We start from the raw sequence: 18,713 nt of genomic DNA, 5'->3' as shown, positions 1-18,713 counted from the left end.
TATGAAGTCTGGGATTTGGGTTTTGAAATGGTCGGCATCGCTGGAACCACCTAGTCCAGATTACTATGTCGTAGAAGTCATGTCTACTCACCAGTGAGGACAACACTAAGGCATACCTCTTGAGAAGAAAATTGGTTATGTTGATCAATCTGATTACATCTACGAATAGTGTCATCATCATATCGAATGAACAATTCCAGGACAGACAATGGAGTCCAATGGTTGTTGTCACGAGTTTATTTCATTATTTTACAGAACTATATACAAGAGCCACAATTACATCGACTGTGGAAACAGATGGTCGGAGCGCGCAGTGAGGTGAGCAACTGGATAGAAGCATGTCCACCTAAAAGTGGAGTTAGCCATGGTCTGACGTCATGTAGGTTGGGGACAGTGGTCAAATGCCATGTTGCCAAATGCCACAATCTAATCTTTCATATAACATTTATTTGAGTTTATTCCTTATTCTACTCTGTAAATGTAATATTGCCGTCTTCCTCCACAACTCTTTAACTTCTAAAAATTTGTATATTTGTGTTAAACTAATATAAAATAGTACATAGTATGACATTTGGTTGCTATTAATTCTGATTAACACTTTTAGTGAACATTACAAATTTAATATAGAGTTTGTATACTTTTAACAGAATTATTAAATTTTATTAATATTTATTAAAAGACACTCCAACGGTTTTCTTGTAAGTAATCAACAGAGATAATACAGAATAACTTTATTGATTGAGAATTCAATAATAGAATCATTATAACAGGATTAAAAAGTATTATAAGAATCAAAGTATTGTTACTAATATAAATATATTTTAAATTATTCAACGGAATTAACAAATATGAGTTTTAATTTACTTCTTCCAATACAAAAATCTTTTATATTTATATAAATAATAAATTTTACCATTGAAGAATAAATGTGTTTAATATTTATTTTTTATGAAAATTTATTAATATAAATAATAAAATATTAATTTATTAATAGCTTTCTAATAATGCAAAAGAAATAACTTCTTCTGCCAGTGGGTATGTAAGTTCTACTTGTTCTTTACAATCATTTTTATAAATCATTTATTATATTCTTACTGAGTGTCCAAAGATTGAAGAAGCGTAATGTAAATTCAAATTAAAAGAGTTTTTTGATTTAAATTAAGAAGAAAACTTCAGAACCAATCAAGAAAAAATTCCATAGTATAAGATGTATAATATTCATTACTTTTTTGTTCATATTTTAAAGAATTTGAAATATGATATGTAAATTGAATGACTAATATGTTATGTTTAGCAAATTTTATGTAACAAGATATTTAAAAAAAATATGTTTCAATAAGTAATTGTATTTTTTGTAATTCTCTAAAGCTAACCCCCTGTAACAAGAAATTTCTTATTACAATAAAGTATTTGTATAATGCAAAAGAAATTAACATAAAATATTTTTCACAAATAAATATTGATGATTTTGCAAAATCATGTAGTAACAAAAGTATTAGACCAATGATAAGTTTCACTGATGAAAAGTCAGTATTTGATGCAACATCCCTTAACATAAATGTACCTGATTTAAGGTTTGATTTTTCAAACATTTGTATATTTTTCAAGAAAATCTCAGGCAGAGTATAAATGAAGTGAGCTATATAGATATTAAGGAGAAGATTATTCTTAAAAAAACAATATTTAAGTCAGGGACAAACATCAGAACAACTTAATATAAGCAAAAATGCTGTGCAATAGAATAGAATTTTTAAAAAATATCAAGACATTGATTCAACAAGAAATAGGAAAAGAAGTGGAAAACCATCCATGACAACTAAAAAAAAATAGAGAAATGAGATAACTTTGCAAGAATAACTGACATGATACTGTTTCTGAGCTGTTACAGAAGTGGGAAAAAATGTTTCTAAAGGAACTGTACACAGATGTTTTCACTCAATAGAATGTGTTCAGAAAGGCAAAAAAGCCATTTATCATCCCAGCTCAAGCTGGGAAATAACTAAAATGGGTAAAAGAGCATCAACTGGAATCTAGATGACTGTAAGTGGATTATATTCTCAGATGAACGCCAAGTATCTATTGGATTTGTTGATGATGGGCTGCATGGAAAGTTTGGACCAAGCAGCATATGTGTTTTGAATAAAACTATGAACTCAAGAGATTCTTGACATTCTTGAGCATAATTTATTACCAACTATTGACAAATATTAGAGATGATCACTGTATTTTCCAGCAACATAATGCACTGCCACAAATTGAAAACATCAATGAATAGTCAGAGGATCATAATATTCATGTCTTCAAATGATCTGCTAATAGCCCTAATATGAGTACTTTTGAGTCACTATGGAAAATTCTGAAAGAAAAGTAAAGAAGATGCCAGAAGAAACCAGACAATGACTGTGCTGGAGGAAGCCATCATATCAGGTTGGAACAAAATCCCTTTGAATGCTTGTTCAAAACTCATTGATGCCAAGGCATATCAATGCCTTTATCAATGCCAAAGGAGGTCTAATGAAGTATTCTTTTAAATTTTTGTATGTCAAAGACATGTGTAATTCTTTTGCTGAAAAATGGACATAGTCACTTTTGTAAAAGTATTGATATTTATTTATGAAAAAGATTTCATGCAATTTCTTTTGCGTTATTAGAAAGCTATAATAAATTTTCATAAAAAATAAAAATTATATATTTATTATTGAACATACAAAGACAAGGTGAAAAGTTCTCAGCCTAGTAGTGAAAAAATGAGTTTTTTTATTTTTAAAATACATTTTTGTGTTTCATTTTCCTTTTATACGAAATCATCACGTTGTCATTAAAAATATTGCAAAATGCTGTAACAGCAAAAGAAATGATACACTTGTCCACTATCTTGCTGAGAATGGAATTATGGGAACTAAGCACTTCGTACAAAGTTGGAATGTCATTGAAGACGTCAAATTGTTGATGTTATCAATTTTCAACATTCGTGTTGAAAATTGGAATGTCCTGTTTGGTTTGTTTGGAGGGACCCCCAGTCTTGTAACTTATTTCTTAATGTAGTCTCCCTTTAGTTCAATACACTTTGTCCAACGTTTCTCCAATAACTGTATTCTGTTCCTGAAGTGCGATTCTGGAAGGTTCTTGAAGATTCTGGAAGGAATGGATATTTTGAAGATTCTTCAAAATATCCATTTACTGCTGCTATCACCTCTTCACTTGACCCAAAATGTTTTCCAACCAAAAATTTCTTAAGATTTGGGAATAGATGAAAGTCAGAGGAAGCCAAATCAGGTGAATAGGGAGGATGTTCCAACAATTCATACTTCAAATCCCTCAATTTTCCTATTGCCAAAGCACCTTTGTGAGCTGGTACATTGTCCTGGTGAAAGAGGATTTTTTTTTCTTTTGCAAACCAGGCCTCTTCTCTCTAATTTTTTTCATCTAGCTGGTCAAGAAAATGTGCATAGTAATCCCCATTAATTGTTTGACCCTTTGACAGGTAGTCAAGTAAAAGAATCCCTTTGGAATCCCAAAAAACACTAGCCATAACCTTTCCAGCCAATGCAATGTCTTTGCTTTCTTTGGTGCAGAGCCACCGGGTTCTACCCACTGCTTGGACTGTTGTTTTGACTCAGGTGTAAAGTGGTGAATCCATGTTTCATTCATCATAACAAATCTGCACAGAAAATCAGTTGGATCCTTCTTAAAATGGCACAAACATTGCCAAGAAAGTTGATTCCTTGTTTGTTTGTGATCAGCATTTAGCAAATGTGGCACCCCATCTTGCACAAAGCTTTCTCATACTGAGTTCTTTGTGTAAAATATGCTGTACCCTTTCTTCTGAGATGCCTACAGCCTTAGCTATCTCATACACCTTTAATCAGTGATCATCTAGAACCATATTGTGTACGTTGTCAATATTTTCCTCGGTAGTTGTAGTTTTTGGCTGTCCTTTCATGGATCATCTTCAATTGATGTACAACCATATTTAAACTCAGCTGCCCGTTTTTTTACTGTTGATAACAAAGGTGCAGACTTGTTATACACTTTTACCAACTTTGGATGAATTTCTGTTGGTGATAAACCATCCAAAACAAAGAATTTTATGGTGGAATGGTATTCAAGTTTATTCATTTTGTCAAAAACACAAAAAATGCTTACTTTAAACAGCTGTATAAAACAAACTATTTGTCTGATCAAATTCACATTTCATATTTACTTTTGCAACAAGTGTGCCACATAACAAAACAATAATTTCATTTGTATTAGTGCCATCTAAGGGCTAGGCCGAGAACTTTTCACCTTGCCCTCATATTTGTTTAAATGATGCACATATGTTTGTAAGTAATGCATCTGAGAGTGAGACAGTCTAATATTAATATTTATAGCCACAGGTTATACAGTATTATCAAATAATTCTTATTTATGTTAAATGAAAAGTTCCTTTTGCTTGTAATAAATTAGAGTTTGTTGTTAATTATATATTAATTTATAGTTTACAAAGTTTAACTTCATATACTGGTATGGTAAAATAGGAATGATTATAATATCCTCTATAATAAAATTTATTTTTAATACATGTTGAATTTTTAGTATATATTTAATTTAAACTATAATAACAAATTCGGAAAAGATAATTTGCTCTGAGTGATAAAGAATTTTTGAACAAACATATCATTTTTATGGTTTATAAGATATTTGTTAGAAGAGCATTAACATTTTACACATGAATGCTATGCTTTAGATAATTCCTTACATATTAAAAAATATATAGCAGATTTTTTTTTCTGAAAACAAAAAAAATAAAGTTCTAGATTATCAAGATGACATGAACTCATTTGATTTTTATATTTAGCTGATAAAGTAATCTATTCAAGATGTTAGAAAGTTTTAAAATACAGTATCTTACATAGCATAAAAAATCTTTTAATACTATTTGTTTAAAAAATTTTAGGTTTTATGTCAAGACATAGATAAATATTTGGATGTAGTGAATGAAATAGCCTATGAACCAAAGTTATCAAAAACTGATGGTAATGAAGACAATATCAATGAAAGTAAGTACTGCTTATTTATGAAATCTAAAAAACATTTTTATTTCTTTAAATAAAAAGATTTGCAAGTCACCAAATCAGATTTGGTTGCATATGAACTGCTAAATATCTCTAGACAGTATTTAATACAGGTATTTTAATTATAACACCTGGTATTTTATCTATTTAATTATGCCATAGAAGAAAGCTAATTTTGAAAATTGTAATATATAGATAGCTTTTAAACCAAAATAAATATTTTTTCACAAATTTTTCTATATTTCTTTTGATATTATTATTTATTTACATAGAATTTTATTGCATTTGAAATGATAGAAATTACAAAGTAGAGTTTTTGTTAGGACTATTTACTCTGTAGAGTGAAAATATTTTATTAATTGTGCTTTCATAAATTTCATTAAAAATTTAAGTTTATGATAAAATTTTAAACGGCTGTATTGGTTTTTCTTTTTAAAAAAATAAAGTACAGAATAGGTTTACCATAGTTTATATATTTCTAATGCAAAGATGATGAAAATTATTTGACTTATATCTTAGTAAATGGAAATGCAATGTTTATCTTAAATTAAATATTAAGGCACTGGCACCATCCATCAATGACATGTTTTCCTCAGATCATGATGTGGATGGATGGCCATTTCTCTGTGCATCTGCACCTGAACCTGTGATTATTTTAGCTTTGAATGACAATTCTTGATTTTTTCTGGACAGATTGTGGTGGTAAAGGGATGATGTCCCTTCACTGTACTCCACCATCTCTGCACAGCAACCTCTGATTTCCATACGTCATAACATGCAGCAATCTGTGCTTACTCCTGAACAGACAAGCAGTCAGCCATCTTTTATGCCACTGCATGTGTAACCTCTCTTGGTCACACATGCCCACACCACTAATGTGGGAATTATAAAATTCTATTGATTAATGTATATGCATACAAATTTTATTATGATTGCATTATTATTACAAAAATTATAGCAATTTCTCAATGCCTAGATACTTTACACTCACGTTGCAGTTTCAAAATCACTCTAATTCATATATTATTTTTTGAGTCATAATTAGTTAATCAAATAATTAGAAATTTTCAGATTTTACATAAAATATATTAATTTTGTATAAAATGTTTCTTTTTGTTTTAGACAATATGAATCAATCATTTCATTTCTATAGAATGAAAGCAGTTGATACTTTATCAGAACTAGGTATGTATATTTGTTATTTGTTGTATTATAATGGAACAAAATATTATTATTATTTACATATCAGAAAATGTTGAAAAGTTTAAAAGCTCTCAAAATAAAAAGTTAAATTTCTATTATTTATTTTTAATACTCATTATTAAGAGAACTTTATCAGATAGATCTTTAATCTGTCATAAATTTTGTGGCTGACAATGGTCATTCTCACAGAAGGACAATCCTGCATTTCAGTGTCTTGTCACTCAGTCCTGCAAATATTATAATGTCTTGCAAATAGAAACTGTATTATTGGTATGTTTTCAAACAACATTTTGGCACACTATTCCTGTTCTAAAATTATTGATTTCTAAAACATGAATGCATTAATGTTCTAGAAATCAATGAAGTAAATTTCAAAAAGAAGCCAACCCAAGACTTGCATTGCTTTATATTTCTGTAATAAGGAAGTATATCTCCAATTTTTTTGAAGGAGTGGAAATGTCCTTCTACAGTTTTTAAAGAGAACTTGTATTTTTTAAATTTATAAGCAATGTCCCTTAGAGCATGACATTTGTCCCTCATTTTAGATTGTGTTGTCTCTCACTGTTACAATATATGATTGATGGGACTGATTTTATTCTTTATATTCTTAAAAAACCTCATACATCTCATACTAACTTTGATTATAAAATTGTTATTAATAAGAGAGAAGTTTACATCCAAGTGTGAAGTGTAACTATTAACAATAGAAAAAATTGCATTCTCTTAAATAACATAACATATAAATCTTAAAATCTCAATGAATTTTGCTAATTTTAAATGTTTTTGATTTGAAAATTTGCTATTTAAAATCATTTTTAAACTGTAGAAAAATTAAATTTATCTCAGTGAATTGAACTGAATTATAAATACATATTTCAGTAATTACTACGGTATATATACAATTATTAAAATTAAAAACTAACAGAACTTTTAAGCAGAACTAAAAAGCAACAATAAACAACTTGTTTATTGCCTTATAGAAAAAAGTGTTATTTTTAATTAAATTAAAGAGTCAAAAGAAAGCATCTTTTAAATAGTGATTTTTATAAAAGAATTTAGAATTTAAAAAGTGGATTTAAGCAGTTGTGCATTTAATTTATATTAAAGTTTATCAGAGATTGTATAATGAATGAAATCTATTCTAACTCAATATTTGTATTATTTTTATATTACAGAAGAAACAATTGCAGCAGCTGATCCTCACAAAGTTCGTCATCCTGGACACGATTTAAGAATTTATTTACATTATTTGATGCGCACTGGGGTTCTTGTAGGAATTGATTCAATCACTGTTCACAGATTTGTAGATTTATATGAACATGCTCGACATGACCCGTCTGTAAGTTACATTTTAATGAAATTCTAAGACTTTATTTGTTTAAAAATGTCTGTATTATATTTACTATGTCTATATTGATCAACCTATTGTTATTTAATACACAGTGCATTCTTGCTAATCCAACTTATTATTTTACATCATTGTTTGGATTAATGAAAAGTTCAGATTAGTGGGGTTGTATAAACTATTATTTATTGTTATTGTACGGGAGAATCTGTATTTCATTTTTTCTGTGGGAGGGTGCTTTGACTCGAGTTGTTGTGGATCACACCAGTAGTGTTCGTCACTCTTTTGTTTAGTCTGTACTGGATTCAGGAGGAATCCTATCTGTGTAGCATGCATTTGATTTGAGCGAGTTAAATCAATAAAGACCATTTTATTGTTGTAATATTTGTGAATTCACGTTACAGTTCATTTTCACTGTAAACAGGGGTTATATGCAGAGAAAAAGAAGCCAAAAAAAGAATTATAGACAAATACCATCAACTTGCATTAATATAAATTGCTAGGGAAACAATAGTTAGTTCACTTTATCATATATTTATATTCTCAAAGTCAAGTTCAGGGTTGTATAATTTATGGGTTAACGATTAATAGGCAATCAAAATCACTAAATTATAATATTTTGAAATAATTTACTAAATAATAATTAATTTATTTACAAAATAAATTAATTATTTTTATTTATTATTATTTGGATCATTAATTTATTTACAAAATAAATTAATGATCTAAATGATTTTCAAATCAAACAAAATGAGGAGGAGATGGTATTTTGTGTTTAAGTATGGAGCAGTATATCAGAGTGGTTAAACAAGACAAAGCTAAAAGAAATCTGTGATTTTTTTTTTCTGTTAAAGCTTGTTTGAAAAAGTAGAAAATAATTTTTGGCATGAAAAGAGTAAAAAAGAAGGCAAATTTGGTGCAAAGTAGCCAAACCTGGCATGCAGCATCACTGTATGCAAAGTAGCATGATTTTGCACATGACTGTATCCATTTAAAGAGGTGAGCATCCTTAAACTTTAACTCCTATTTTCTGAGTACAGTAGAATTGTCCACTAAAACCAGTTAGAATTGCTCTACAATCAGAGCTCAAACCTATCTTTGCTTACTAGAAGGAAATTATTGTACTCAAAACAGAACATTTATTACAGTACCACTTTGCTTTTTACATTTTTTGACATCAATAATAAAATCATTATTGAAAATAGGGTTATTTCTTGGGGTTGTAAACATAATTTACAGTTTGGTTTAACGATTTCTGGTAAAATTTTTGTTTGCTTTATTGCATGAAAATTAACATTATGACAATGGCAAAAATTTGCTTTAATGCAAGAATTCACTTTATTGGTATTCATTTTAAGGCAAGTCAATTGTATATACATTTTAAAAAGTTTCATACTGCATTTGGTACATATATTTATGTTAAAATGTATATATATTAAGCTTAAGTATAATAGTCCTAAAACTCATCAAATGTATGTAAGGCTCATAAATTAGTTTCACATAATTGAAAACACACAAAACTAAAATATTTAATAAGCACTTTCACTTATTATACTCAAGATTCTTCAGAATGTTTTGAAAGACTAGCAGGATTTGATTACATAGAAGTTTTTAAATTTCAAACTTTAAAACCTATTCCATGCAATTAACTTCTGTTGTTCTTTCTAAACATCCTGAAGAAGCTTGAGTGTAACAAGTGAAAGTTCTTATTAAATATTTTAATTTCGTGTATTATCAGTTTCACATAAGTTTATGCAAAACTAATTTATGAAACTTACACGTTACATTTATAAATACATTGTGTTTAAAAAAAACAAACAAAATTGGTTGAGTTAAGTAGGGTTTGTATTAGTGTAGATTTGGATTAGTGAGAGTGTACTGTATATTTTAGTTTATATTCAGAAAATACTATATCACTTTGTACTATAAATAGATATGAAGTGGTTTAATAGACAGGATACTGCCTGTAAGGTCCAAACACATTAAAGAAACATACTTAGTAGCAGTGGCATGTCATTACATTTGATGATAGGGAAGCTATGTTTCCATAAAAATTTTAAACAAGTACTGGAAATTACAAAAATAAACAGTTTACTTTAATTGTAAAATAGATAATTGACATGAAACAAAAAAACTTGTTTTATTATTTTTTATAAACTAACTCTATTCGGCAGTTTTTTCCCACAAAGTCGTTAATTACTTTATTATAAAAATCACTTGTCGTCAATTCCATTGAAGTATTTAAAAGCTCTTTTTCTATTGAAAACTATCATGATGACAATCTTTCCTCTGACTGAGTGTGCTTTGTGAATGTATCAATTCACTTCATAGTTGAAAAACTGGACTCAACAGATTCACTGGTAGATAGTACCGTAAAAATTAACTATATTAAATCATATAATTCTTTTAGTACATCTTTGTTCAGATTGCCATTAATTATACCAGTAATATGTTTTATGTCTAAGAGTGACTTGCCAATATAGTCTGGACATGAATATAAATATTGCAATTCACTACATAATTTAGATAAATCAAAAAATTCTCCATAAAATTTTTACATAATTTAAAGAATTAAAACTTGCTTCGGAAAATTGTTTATCTAAATTATATGGTGAATTGCAATATTTATATTTGTGTCCAGACTATATTGGCAAGTCACTGTTGGGTGAGAGGTATAGCCTTGTTAGGAAGGAGGAGTGGGAGGATAGTGGGCGAAGAAAGGAGAGGGAGGAAAACATAGTAGAGGAAGGAAGGGAGAGAAAATGAGTGTCTGCTGGGATCCATATAATTACAGGNTTATGTCTGAAAATCTGTCAATATAATTATAATTAAATATAGCTTTGTAAAGAAAGTTACATAAAAATAACATAAAATATTCTTTACTTTTTAAATCTTGAAACAATCCACTTAGTCAAATCATTCCCTACGAGCAACTAATGGATAGAATCATTGGAAGCATTATACGATATTTTGGTGTGTAGCATCCATGAGCTAAACTGCCAGAGGTTGGTGCTCTGTAAAGCGCATGCGTGAATGCCTGTAATCTGGCTGCTCAACATGATTCACATATTTTCACCATGGAAGCTATCTTGTATTTGACAATATGGCACTTCCATTGGGAATATGGATATACGAATTTATATTCGAATATACAATAGCAATCTTATTACAAATTTCTAAACATGTGAAAAACAATGATAAGATACATAGTGTGGTTATAATAAAATATTAATATTAAGTAATTCAAAGTATGTTAAAATATGAAAATAATTGCACAATACAGTAGCGCCTCGATTATCCGACCCCCGATTAACCGACACCTCGGTTAACTGACCGTCCTAGTCGGCAAATTTCAAATGTCTGTTAGTGATGTGGCGCTACAATATTTGGCTATGTCTTGGCTACTTTAATATTATTTTTATGTGTTTTAGCTGGCAACACTCATTCGACCATGAAAGGGAGCCAGTATTAAACGAGGCTTAATTTTCTAATTTTTAATGATACAATAGCGATGATTATTATTTTAAAAAATTTTTGTTAGGCTTAACATCAATGAAAATTCAACGCAAAGTAGGTTAATAGCGATATACTAATTACATGGGATATAATAATATACTACACTAATAATGGATTTTTTCATACTTTTCGGTTATCCAACTTTTCAATTATCCGACTAATCCCAGTCCCCAATTGGGTCGGATAATCGAGGATCTACTGTATGTATTTATATTTTAGAAAATACAAGGGAAGTGATGCTTCCACAGCTTCCATGGACTGCTTATTAGCAATAATCTTTATATATTTAAATATTTATATAAATTTGAATGATTTATTTATTTATTTATTTATTTTTTGTTTTATAATTATCAATTCAAAACTTTTGTAATGTTTGAACTTTGGAATATTCTGTAAATTTGAGTTTGTAGATTTTTCAATGAAATGTGGTGTTCTTTAGATTGCCTGAAAATGGGCATTGAAAATTTCCAAAAACATTATTGTTTGTGGCTAAAAAGATTTTGTTGTTGGAAAATTAAGGTGTTGGTATCTTAAAACTCTAAAATATATAATTATTGAGGTAATACCATGTCAATAAATATCAGTTTTAATTGAAATATTTTTTTCAATTTTATGCAGGCATTTGGTATTGATGAGTTTACTCAATATAAATATCTCTTAAACAATTTACAAAAACAGTAAGTATAATATAAATTTTTTAATGTGCTAAGAGTTTAATTTAATAAATATAAATAATTCATAATGATACATAATTACATTCATATAATTTTGCAATATAACAAAAAAGAATATATTGAAAAAATAATTTAATTTTTTTTATACGAAAGCATATCTCAGCAACGGTATCCTCAGAGGATAGAAACAAAACAGGTTGATTCTAAAACCACAAGTGCCCTGGATATAACTAAACAATTGTCCAATGGAAATCCAATTCCAATTTTAAGAAGACATCCATCTGTTATTACAATAAAAGATTCTGATGATAAAAAAGTGAGCAACAAACAATCTCTTATTTTTAATTTAGTTTTTTCGGTGATACATATATTTAAAATATATCTTTTAAGATTTCTCCTTATCTTATTTAAAACTCATGTCTTTCTTTATAGAATGATTGTTATATTAATGATCAAACAGAACCATTAACTAGAGAGAAAAATTGATATTTATTTTGAAAGAGGCCACCAAGTGTTCTTTCTACCTCCAGTATTCCAAAATTCTGCTAATTAATAAACCTGTGTGATAAATAGATTCTACAAATTAGTTTATAGTTGAGAGAAACTTTCAAATTTATATATATACATGTATGATACTGTGTGTCTTTGTACAGTATTTTTGTTTTAAATTTCTGTTTAAATATTTTATTTATTTAAACATTAATTATTTCTGTTTAGAAATACATTTTAAAATTAGATATTATTTAAAATCATTATTACGAAAATTTTATAAATCTTATGAAAGTTTTTAGAATGAATGATATAAAAATTCATATAATTAAAGAAAGAAAATTATAAATGTTAATGATTGTATAGAGATTTTAAAAAACAATTTTTGGCTAACTAATCAGCATATTCAACTGTTTATATTTGCATGTTTTAAAAAGAATTATCATCATCCTATAATATAATTTATGTTAAATTTGATATATATATCTGCTCTTGATTAAAACTGATTTTTCTTCAGAGATAACCGAGTGACTGACTATTTGTAAGCAGATAAAACTCAGAAGTTTTGGCATATAAAAATGTCTATCAAAAGAAAAGAAAATAATATTTGCTAATAAAAAAATTTCTAAAATTCCAAATCAGATTTGGATTTAATAATTTCCATATGATATACAAAATCTTTTAGAATATTTCATTAAATTTTTTATAAAATCTTTACTTTTAATATTACATGATTTGTAATAAGTTCTGGGATTAATATCATAGCAAATATGGAAATGTTTTTAAAATTTCTTTTATAATAAATAGATTGTTAATTCAGAAAAATTTCATCAATTGAAAAATCAATTAATGAAATTTTTCTAAATTAAATTAATGTGAAAACAAAGAAACAAATATGAGACTGCTCACATTTGTTTTCATTCAGTGTCTTAAAGAACTTCATATTGAATAGCAAAATGAAATATGAGAGGATAACTATAGTAATTTTGTTTTGATATTAAGTAAAGTCTTAAATGTTTGTAGTATTTTCCAAATACAGTAAATAGATATATGCACTATGATTATTGAAAACATTTGAGTATTTTTCAGTTTTACTTGAAAAATTCTGTTTTAGCACTTCACAAATAAATTTTGGGTTAAAAAGTTTATTTTTAAAAATAATTTTACAGCTTTTGAATATTTATATATCATATTTCATAAATTGGTTGATAAAATATGCATCAAATATTTATAAATTTATAGATATGTCCATCACAAAAGTATTGTTGTTTGGTTGCATATGACATATTGAATTCATGATTATTGTATCAAATGATCAATGAAAAAAACATTATATATATTTTTTAATTTATAGACTAACTAGCAGACCTCGCCACGCGTTGTTGTGGCTCAAAATGTATCTTATTATAAATTTATAACACTTCCCCGTGGGGGGGAATTTTTCGAAAAATTTCTTCTTAGTGTACATTCTGTTGACTTACCCTATTAAAACGCAAAAACCGCATCTAAAATAGTATAAATAGAAGCAGAGTTATTTACGGTAAGCCTTAATCCTAACCATCTCCCTTCAGTGGGGGGAATTTCGACACGTATATTATATAAAAACACATGCGTATTCGAATGCAGCGTTGTGTAAAAATTTCAAAGGAATCGGTAGGAACAAAGAACATTACATTTTTATTTATATAGATAGATAGATGATGATCTGCTTTAGTTCATTTTCACAGAAAAGCATAATGCCTCACAGAAAAGCAAACTTAGGGCGTCGTGCTCGTAGCGCCATCTGTTGGACATAAAAGCCTTAACCTAGATTATATATTTTAATTTATATGAATGTTTAATGGAATAATATACAGCCTATGTCCACCCTGAGGTTCCATTCTAAATATTGGTGAAAGAATTTTTGAAATTGGATGAGTAGTTTCGGAGATTACCTGCTGCAAACATACATACATACTTACAAACATTACCTCTTTATAATATTAGTATAGATATGGTTGTTAAAGGAAAAATTTTCAAAATGAAATAGTGATATTGATGGGAAAATGAAACAGTATAGGTCTTAATTTGGTTTTCAATTAAGTGACATATTCAGGCATACATATCAATATATCAGAGAAAAAAATTTGAAGTTTCATTCCAAATCAGAAATGTAATCATACAAGTAATAACATGAACTAATAAAGGTCTTTTATTATTATGTGATCAAGGAAAATGTTATAAACACTCTTTTTACATAGTATTTGTGTCACTGTTGTGCTGCTAGAGATTGAAACTTTCCATTCTTTTTAGAATCATATTTACTATGTAGTTTTGATTTATGAGAATCATTCGTATTTCAAAATACTCTTAATATTGTTGAAAAATCAGTTTTTAATTGGCATATATCTGAGACATGGCTGCTTTATGTAGTTTTATTTCAATAATCTTAAAATAAATTACTATGAATCAAGTTTTAGCTTCCATTTCTGAATAGTAAAATTTTTTTATTAATTATGATGTATGCTACAAAGTTTCAAGTCTAGTGTTGAAAATTGTGGATAATAGAAATTTCCAATGGTTTCACTTTAAATATATCTCATATGATTTGTTGAAATGTTTTGCAAGATATGTCATGTTTTTGCTTTTGTTTGTGGTGGTGGTGGTGTTAATTCTTGAATACTTAGTGTGGTGATTTGATTGCTTTCTTTAGATTAAATCAGGCCTAAGTGAGAGTGTCCTACGCAATCCTCGTCAAAAGAAAAAATTTTGGCACACATTGTTGGAGAATATTGCTTGGGTCCTATGGAAATTGACAATGCTCAAGTATATTATACAAGTACAATTTATTTTACTGTTAAATAGTCAGATAAATACAGTAATACCCCGACTTATGCGAACCCAGAGTTACGCAATTTTCAAATCTCATCGATTCGTCTTTTGTTTGAGCGCCATGCAACTCTTGATTACTCACTCCCCCCCACACTATTGTTTGACTTACATGTTCGGACATATCGCACAGAATCGATGAATAGCTACAATTTATTTTGTGTTATTTATTTCTGTGTTTGTTATATCTATGGAGACTCGAGAGACTCTACTATGCCATCTAAACGAAGTAGAACTGATTCTTCTGCATCAAACACGAAAAGGAAAACTTTATCTTTGGAATGTAAAGTTAACATTATTAAAAACTTTGATACAAAAATGAAAATTTGTGAATTAACAAAGAAGTTTGATCTACCAGAATCGACAGTCAGAACAATTATAAAAGATAAAGAAAAAATTCTCAAAGCTGTAAAAAATGCTCAATCTTTAAATTCAAGCATCATTCGTAAACGTCACGATATTATCCCTGAGATGGAAACAATGTTAAAATTATGGTGTGATAATCAAGTAAATGTGAAAAATTGTATAACAACATAATTTGTCATACATATATATTATCTAAGATTACATTTTTCTAAATTAATCTAAGAATACATTTTTTTTTCTAAATTATTGTTTTCTTTAGTCTCTGGCCCTAATTAAAAATTATTTGTATGTATTTATATGCGAAATTATATCCTGACTTACGCGAATTCGACTTACCCAGTTATCGCTCGGTCCCACCTGTCTTGTAAGTTCGGGGTATTACTGTACATAAATCTATATAGTTAAATACATGTGAGAGAGTCTTCTGCTTAGATCTCATCTCTCTTCCTGTGGTAACTTGCAAATAGGCTCTACAAAGGTCCTTGGAAGGTCACAATTAGTGTGATCTTGAAAGTCACTATTTCTTCAAAACAGTGACTTTCCAAATAGTGACTCAAAACAACAACAGGTTTCCATATGACAATTCCCCAATGTCTCAGTTACTTCCCCAAATTTTTCCAACTGATTGACCTCTTTTCTCTCCGATTCTTTTGTGTTTCTCCTCGTTCCGATCATCCCTCTTGGAGGCATTAGCCAAAAGCTTTGTAAATTTGGTGTCCTGTCCTCTTTAGAGACCAACTGGAAATTTTTGTTTACTATTCCTGGTTAGGAGGAGAATGATGACTTGTTGTCATTATTACAAGGGATTATCTCAATAACAACTGAGAGATTTCCACAATGACAGAAGTTTAATTTAGAATTACTTTTAAAATTTAGAAAGAGAAGAAAGTAATTTCTTCTACCATGTAATCTATAATTTATCTCATTCTAATTTTGTGAGAGAATTCTCACAACAGTATTTAAATTATGTCGTAAATTAATTTTTAGCAAAGAGTGTTGCATAAATGTAAATTCTTACTTAAAAAAGAAAATTACATTGCTGAAAATATAATTCATAGTCAATGTCATAAAATTTTATATTACATGTAATGTTTACTTCAAATGAGAAAGAAAATAACAAAAGTAATTTACAAAATAAATAATACTGAATTAAATAGCTATCAAAACAATTTATAGATGAAACATTTAGGAAGAGTTTACAAAAGAAGATATAAATCATCAATATTTCTCTTGAATTATTTTAAAATTTAAAAGAAGAAAACATAATCTATTTTTTAATTTTCAACTATGTTAGCAATTAATTCTATAAATAATATAATAATGCTGTTGTGTATATTTATATAGCTAGATATATACAATTGTATTAAAGATTAATATACGTAATTTCATAATGTATGTTGATCTTAAATATAGTAGTAAACATTTGACCTGTGAATTTTTTAACCTATCCTATGGTCACTAAGACAGAAAATTATCATATTGTCATTACATAGAAGACAGAATTAAATTTTCTTGTATATTGATTATTTAAAAATTCATTGGATTTATCATTGGGTATTATAACACAATTTAAAAAAACAAAAAATCTGCACAAACTTTTTGATCATTTGATATTTGAATGATACAATTGGCAATACATTATACCAATTAGACAAGAAACTTGGATTTAAATTTCACTCCAAGTCACTAAATTTCTGATTAAATTATTCCAAATTCACTCATTTTAAATATAATTTAAATTTTTTCAATGTATTATAGCAATTATTCACATTGTAGAAGCTTGAATTTCAAAATTGCTAATCCACTGATTAATATTGAAATTTCAATATTTTGATTATTATAGTATGGTAGGCCCTCAATTTAATGGACTAACTGGTGGGAAAGGGTATCTGTTATTGCCAAAAGTTCATTAAATTTAATTGTTTTAAGAATATACAGTATATTAATAACAGACAACATACAGAATGTATTAAAATGTTGTTATAATGTACAGTAGATTGAGAAATTCATCCTCATAGAATATACTAAAAAGTTGAGTCAATTTGCAAATTGAAAAAGACATTGATCTAAATTTTTTATCTGTTAATTTGAGGGCCTACTATATATATTTTCTATATGTTTTGGTTTTTCAATGGCTTTTACTCAATGAAAAACTAAAAAATAAAAAAACTGCATATGTTTATACACTTACATCTGGATGTCTAGAAGTTACATTGATCTTTTGTTTCTCCTCTTACAAGTAAAACATGGTACTTGGAAGAAAGAGGAGAAAAGAATCAATTATTTTGAAGGTGGGAGTAGTCAATGTAAAGTTATCAAAGAATTTAACAGGCTGCATCCAGACCACTGTATATGATTGGTGGTAAGTCTGGATGTTCCTGTTAAACTCTTTAGCAACTTCACACTGATTGTTCTGCATCAACAAAATAACAGATTCTTTCTTCCTTACTCAGTGCCATGCTTTACCTGTAAAAGAATAAATAAAAGATCAGCATGACTTCTTTGGTTCCAGAAAATTTAGACTGTAATTTACATATTGAGTATGTGAAAATGATCAGTTAAAATATATTAAGACCATTATATAGATAAATTCAAAAGTAAGTATTTAACAATTTCCATATTTTTATATTTTGATCCCAGAACTTTAAATATTTCTAATGAATACTTCTAACATAACACAAGGTAATAAAATAAAGTATTATAAAATTTTCTTGTATATCTAAAGTAAATCCAATAGATTAATGTCAATAATAAAATATTTATTATTAATTATATTGAAATTTTATGTATTTACTTTTTATTCATCTTATCGAAATGTTTGTGAAATAAAATGTAACTTGTTATCGTTAAGTTTTGGTTTTTTTGAATTGTGTGAAATTTCCATATGCTATAATTTCCAGAAATTTTTTAAAATACAAAAGTGAAAATATATCCATTTAATTGTCTAATTTCTTAATATAAATTTTGCAGTACGGTATTTTGATTGATCGTCGTACGTAACAAAAAATTTGAAAAATAAAATCTTTGTCATATCTCACAAATAATAACATGCTTATTTCGGGTAGCCAAATTTTTATACACGGCTCCTTTGAGATACCCCCAGAAATCCTTTAGAAATAAGACGGTCACTAAAGAATTCTTGCAAGAACTGCAGAATTTGGATATTTCTGATAAAACTTCTGCAACACGTGAATA

At 27.9% G+C, this 18,713-nt stretch overlaps 1 protein-coding gene across 4 annotated transcripts in view; it reads left to right on the top strand.

Annotated features, from left to right (window-relative positions):
- LOC111630505 (uncharacterized protein C1orf43 homolog) overlaps nucleotides 1–12,455 on the top strand; it is a 31,943-nt gene extending 19,488 nt beyond the window's left edge. For 2 of the 4 annotated variants that reach the window (XM_023374612.1, XM_023374614.1), the window contains 6 exons: nucleotides 4,940–5,042; nucleotides 6,180–6,242; nucleotides 7,436–7,599; nucleotides 11,740–11,798; nucleotides 11,949–12,111; nucleotides 12,228–12,448. In XM_023374612.1, coding sequence (XP_023230380.1) covers nucleotides 4,940–5,042; nucleotides 6,180–6,242; nucleotides 7,436–7,599; nucleotides 11,740–11,798; nucleotides 11,949–12,111; nucleotides 12,228–12,281 — 606 coding nt within the window. In that variant the 3' untranslated portion in view covers nucleotides 12,282–12,448. Of the gene's footprint in view, nucleotides 1–4,939; nucleotides 5,043–6,179; nucleotides 6,243–7,435; nucleotides 7,600–11,739; nucleotides 11,799–11,948; nucleotides 12,112–12,227 lie in introns of all 4 variants that reach the window. The other 2 variants (XM_023374613.1, XM_023374611.1) reach the window with 2 other exon arrangements.
- The last annotated feature ends 6,258 nt before the right edge of the window (nucleotides 12,456–18,713 follow it).

The sequence above is a fragment of the Centruroides sculpturatus genome, unplaced genomic scaffold, assembly GCF_000671375.1.
Source record: "Centruroides sculpturatus isolate CEXI.00-Female unplaced genomic scaffold, Cexi_2.0 scaffold576, whole genome shotgun sequence".
NCBI lineage: Eukaryota > Metazoa > Arthropoda > Arachnida > Scorpiones > Buthidae > Centruroides > Centruroides sculpturatus.
Note: the sequence above shows the minus strand (reverse complement) of the source record. Positions and strands in the feature narration are given on the sequence as shown.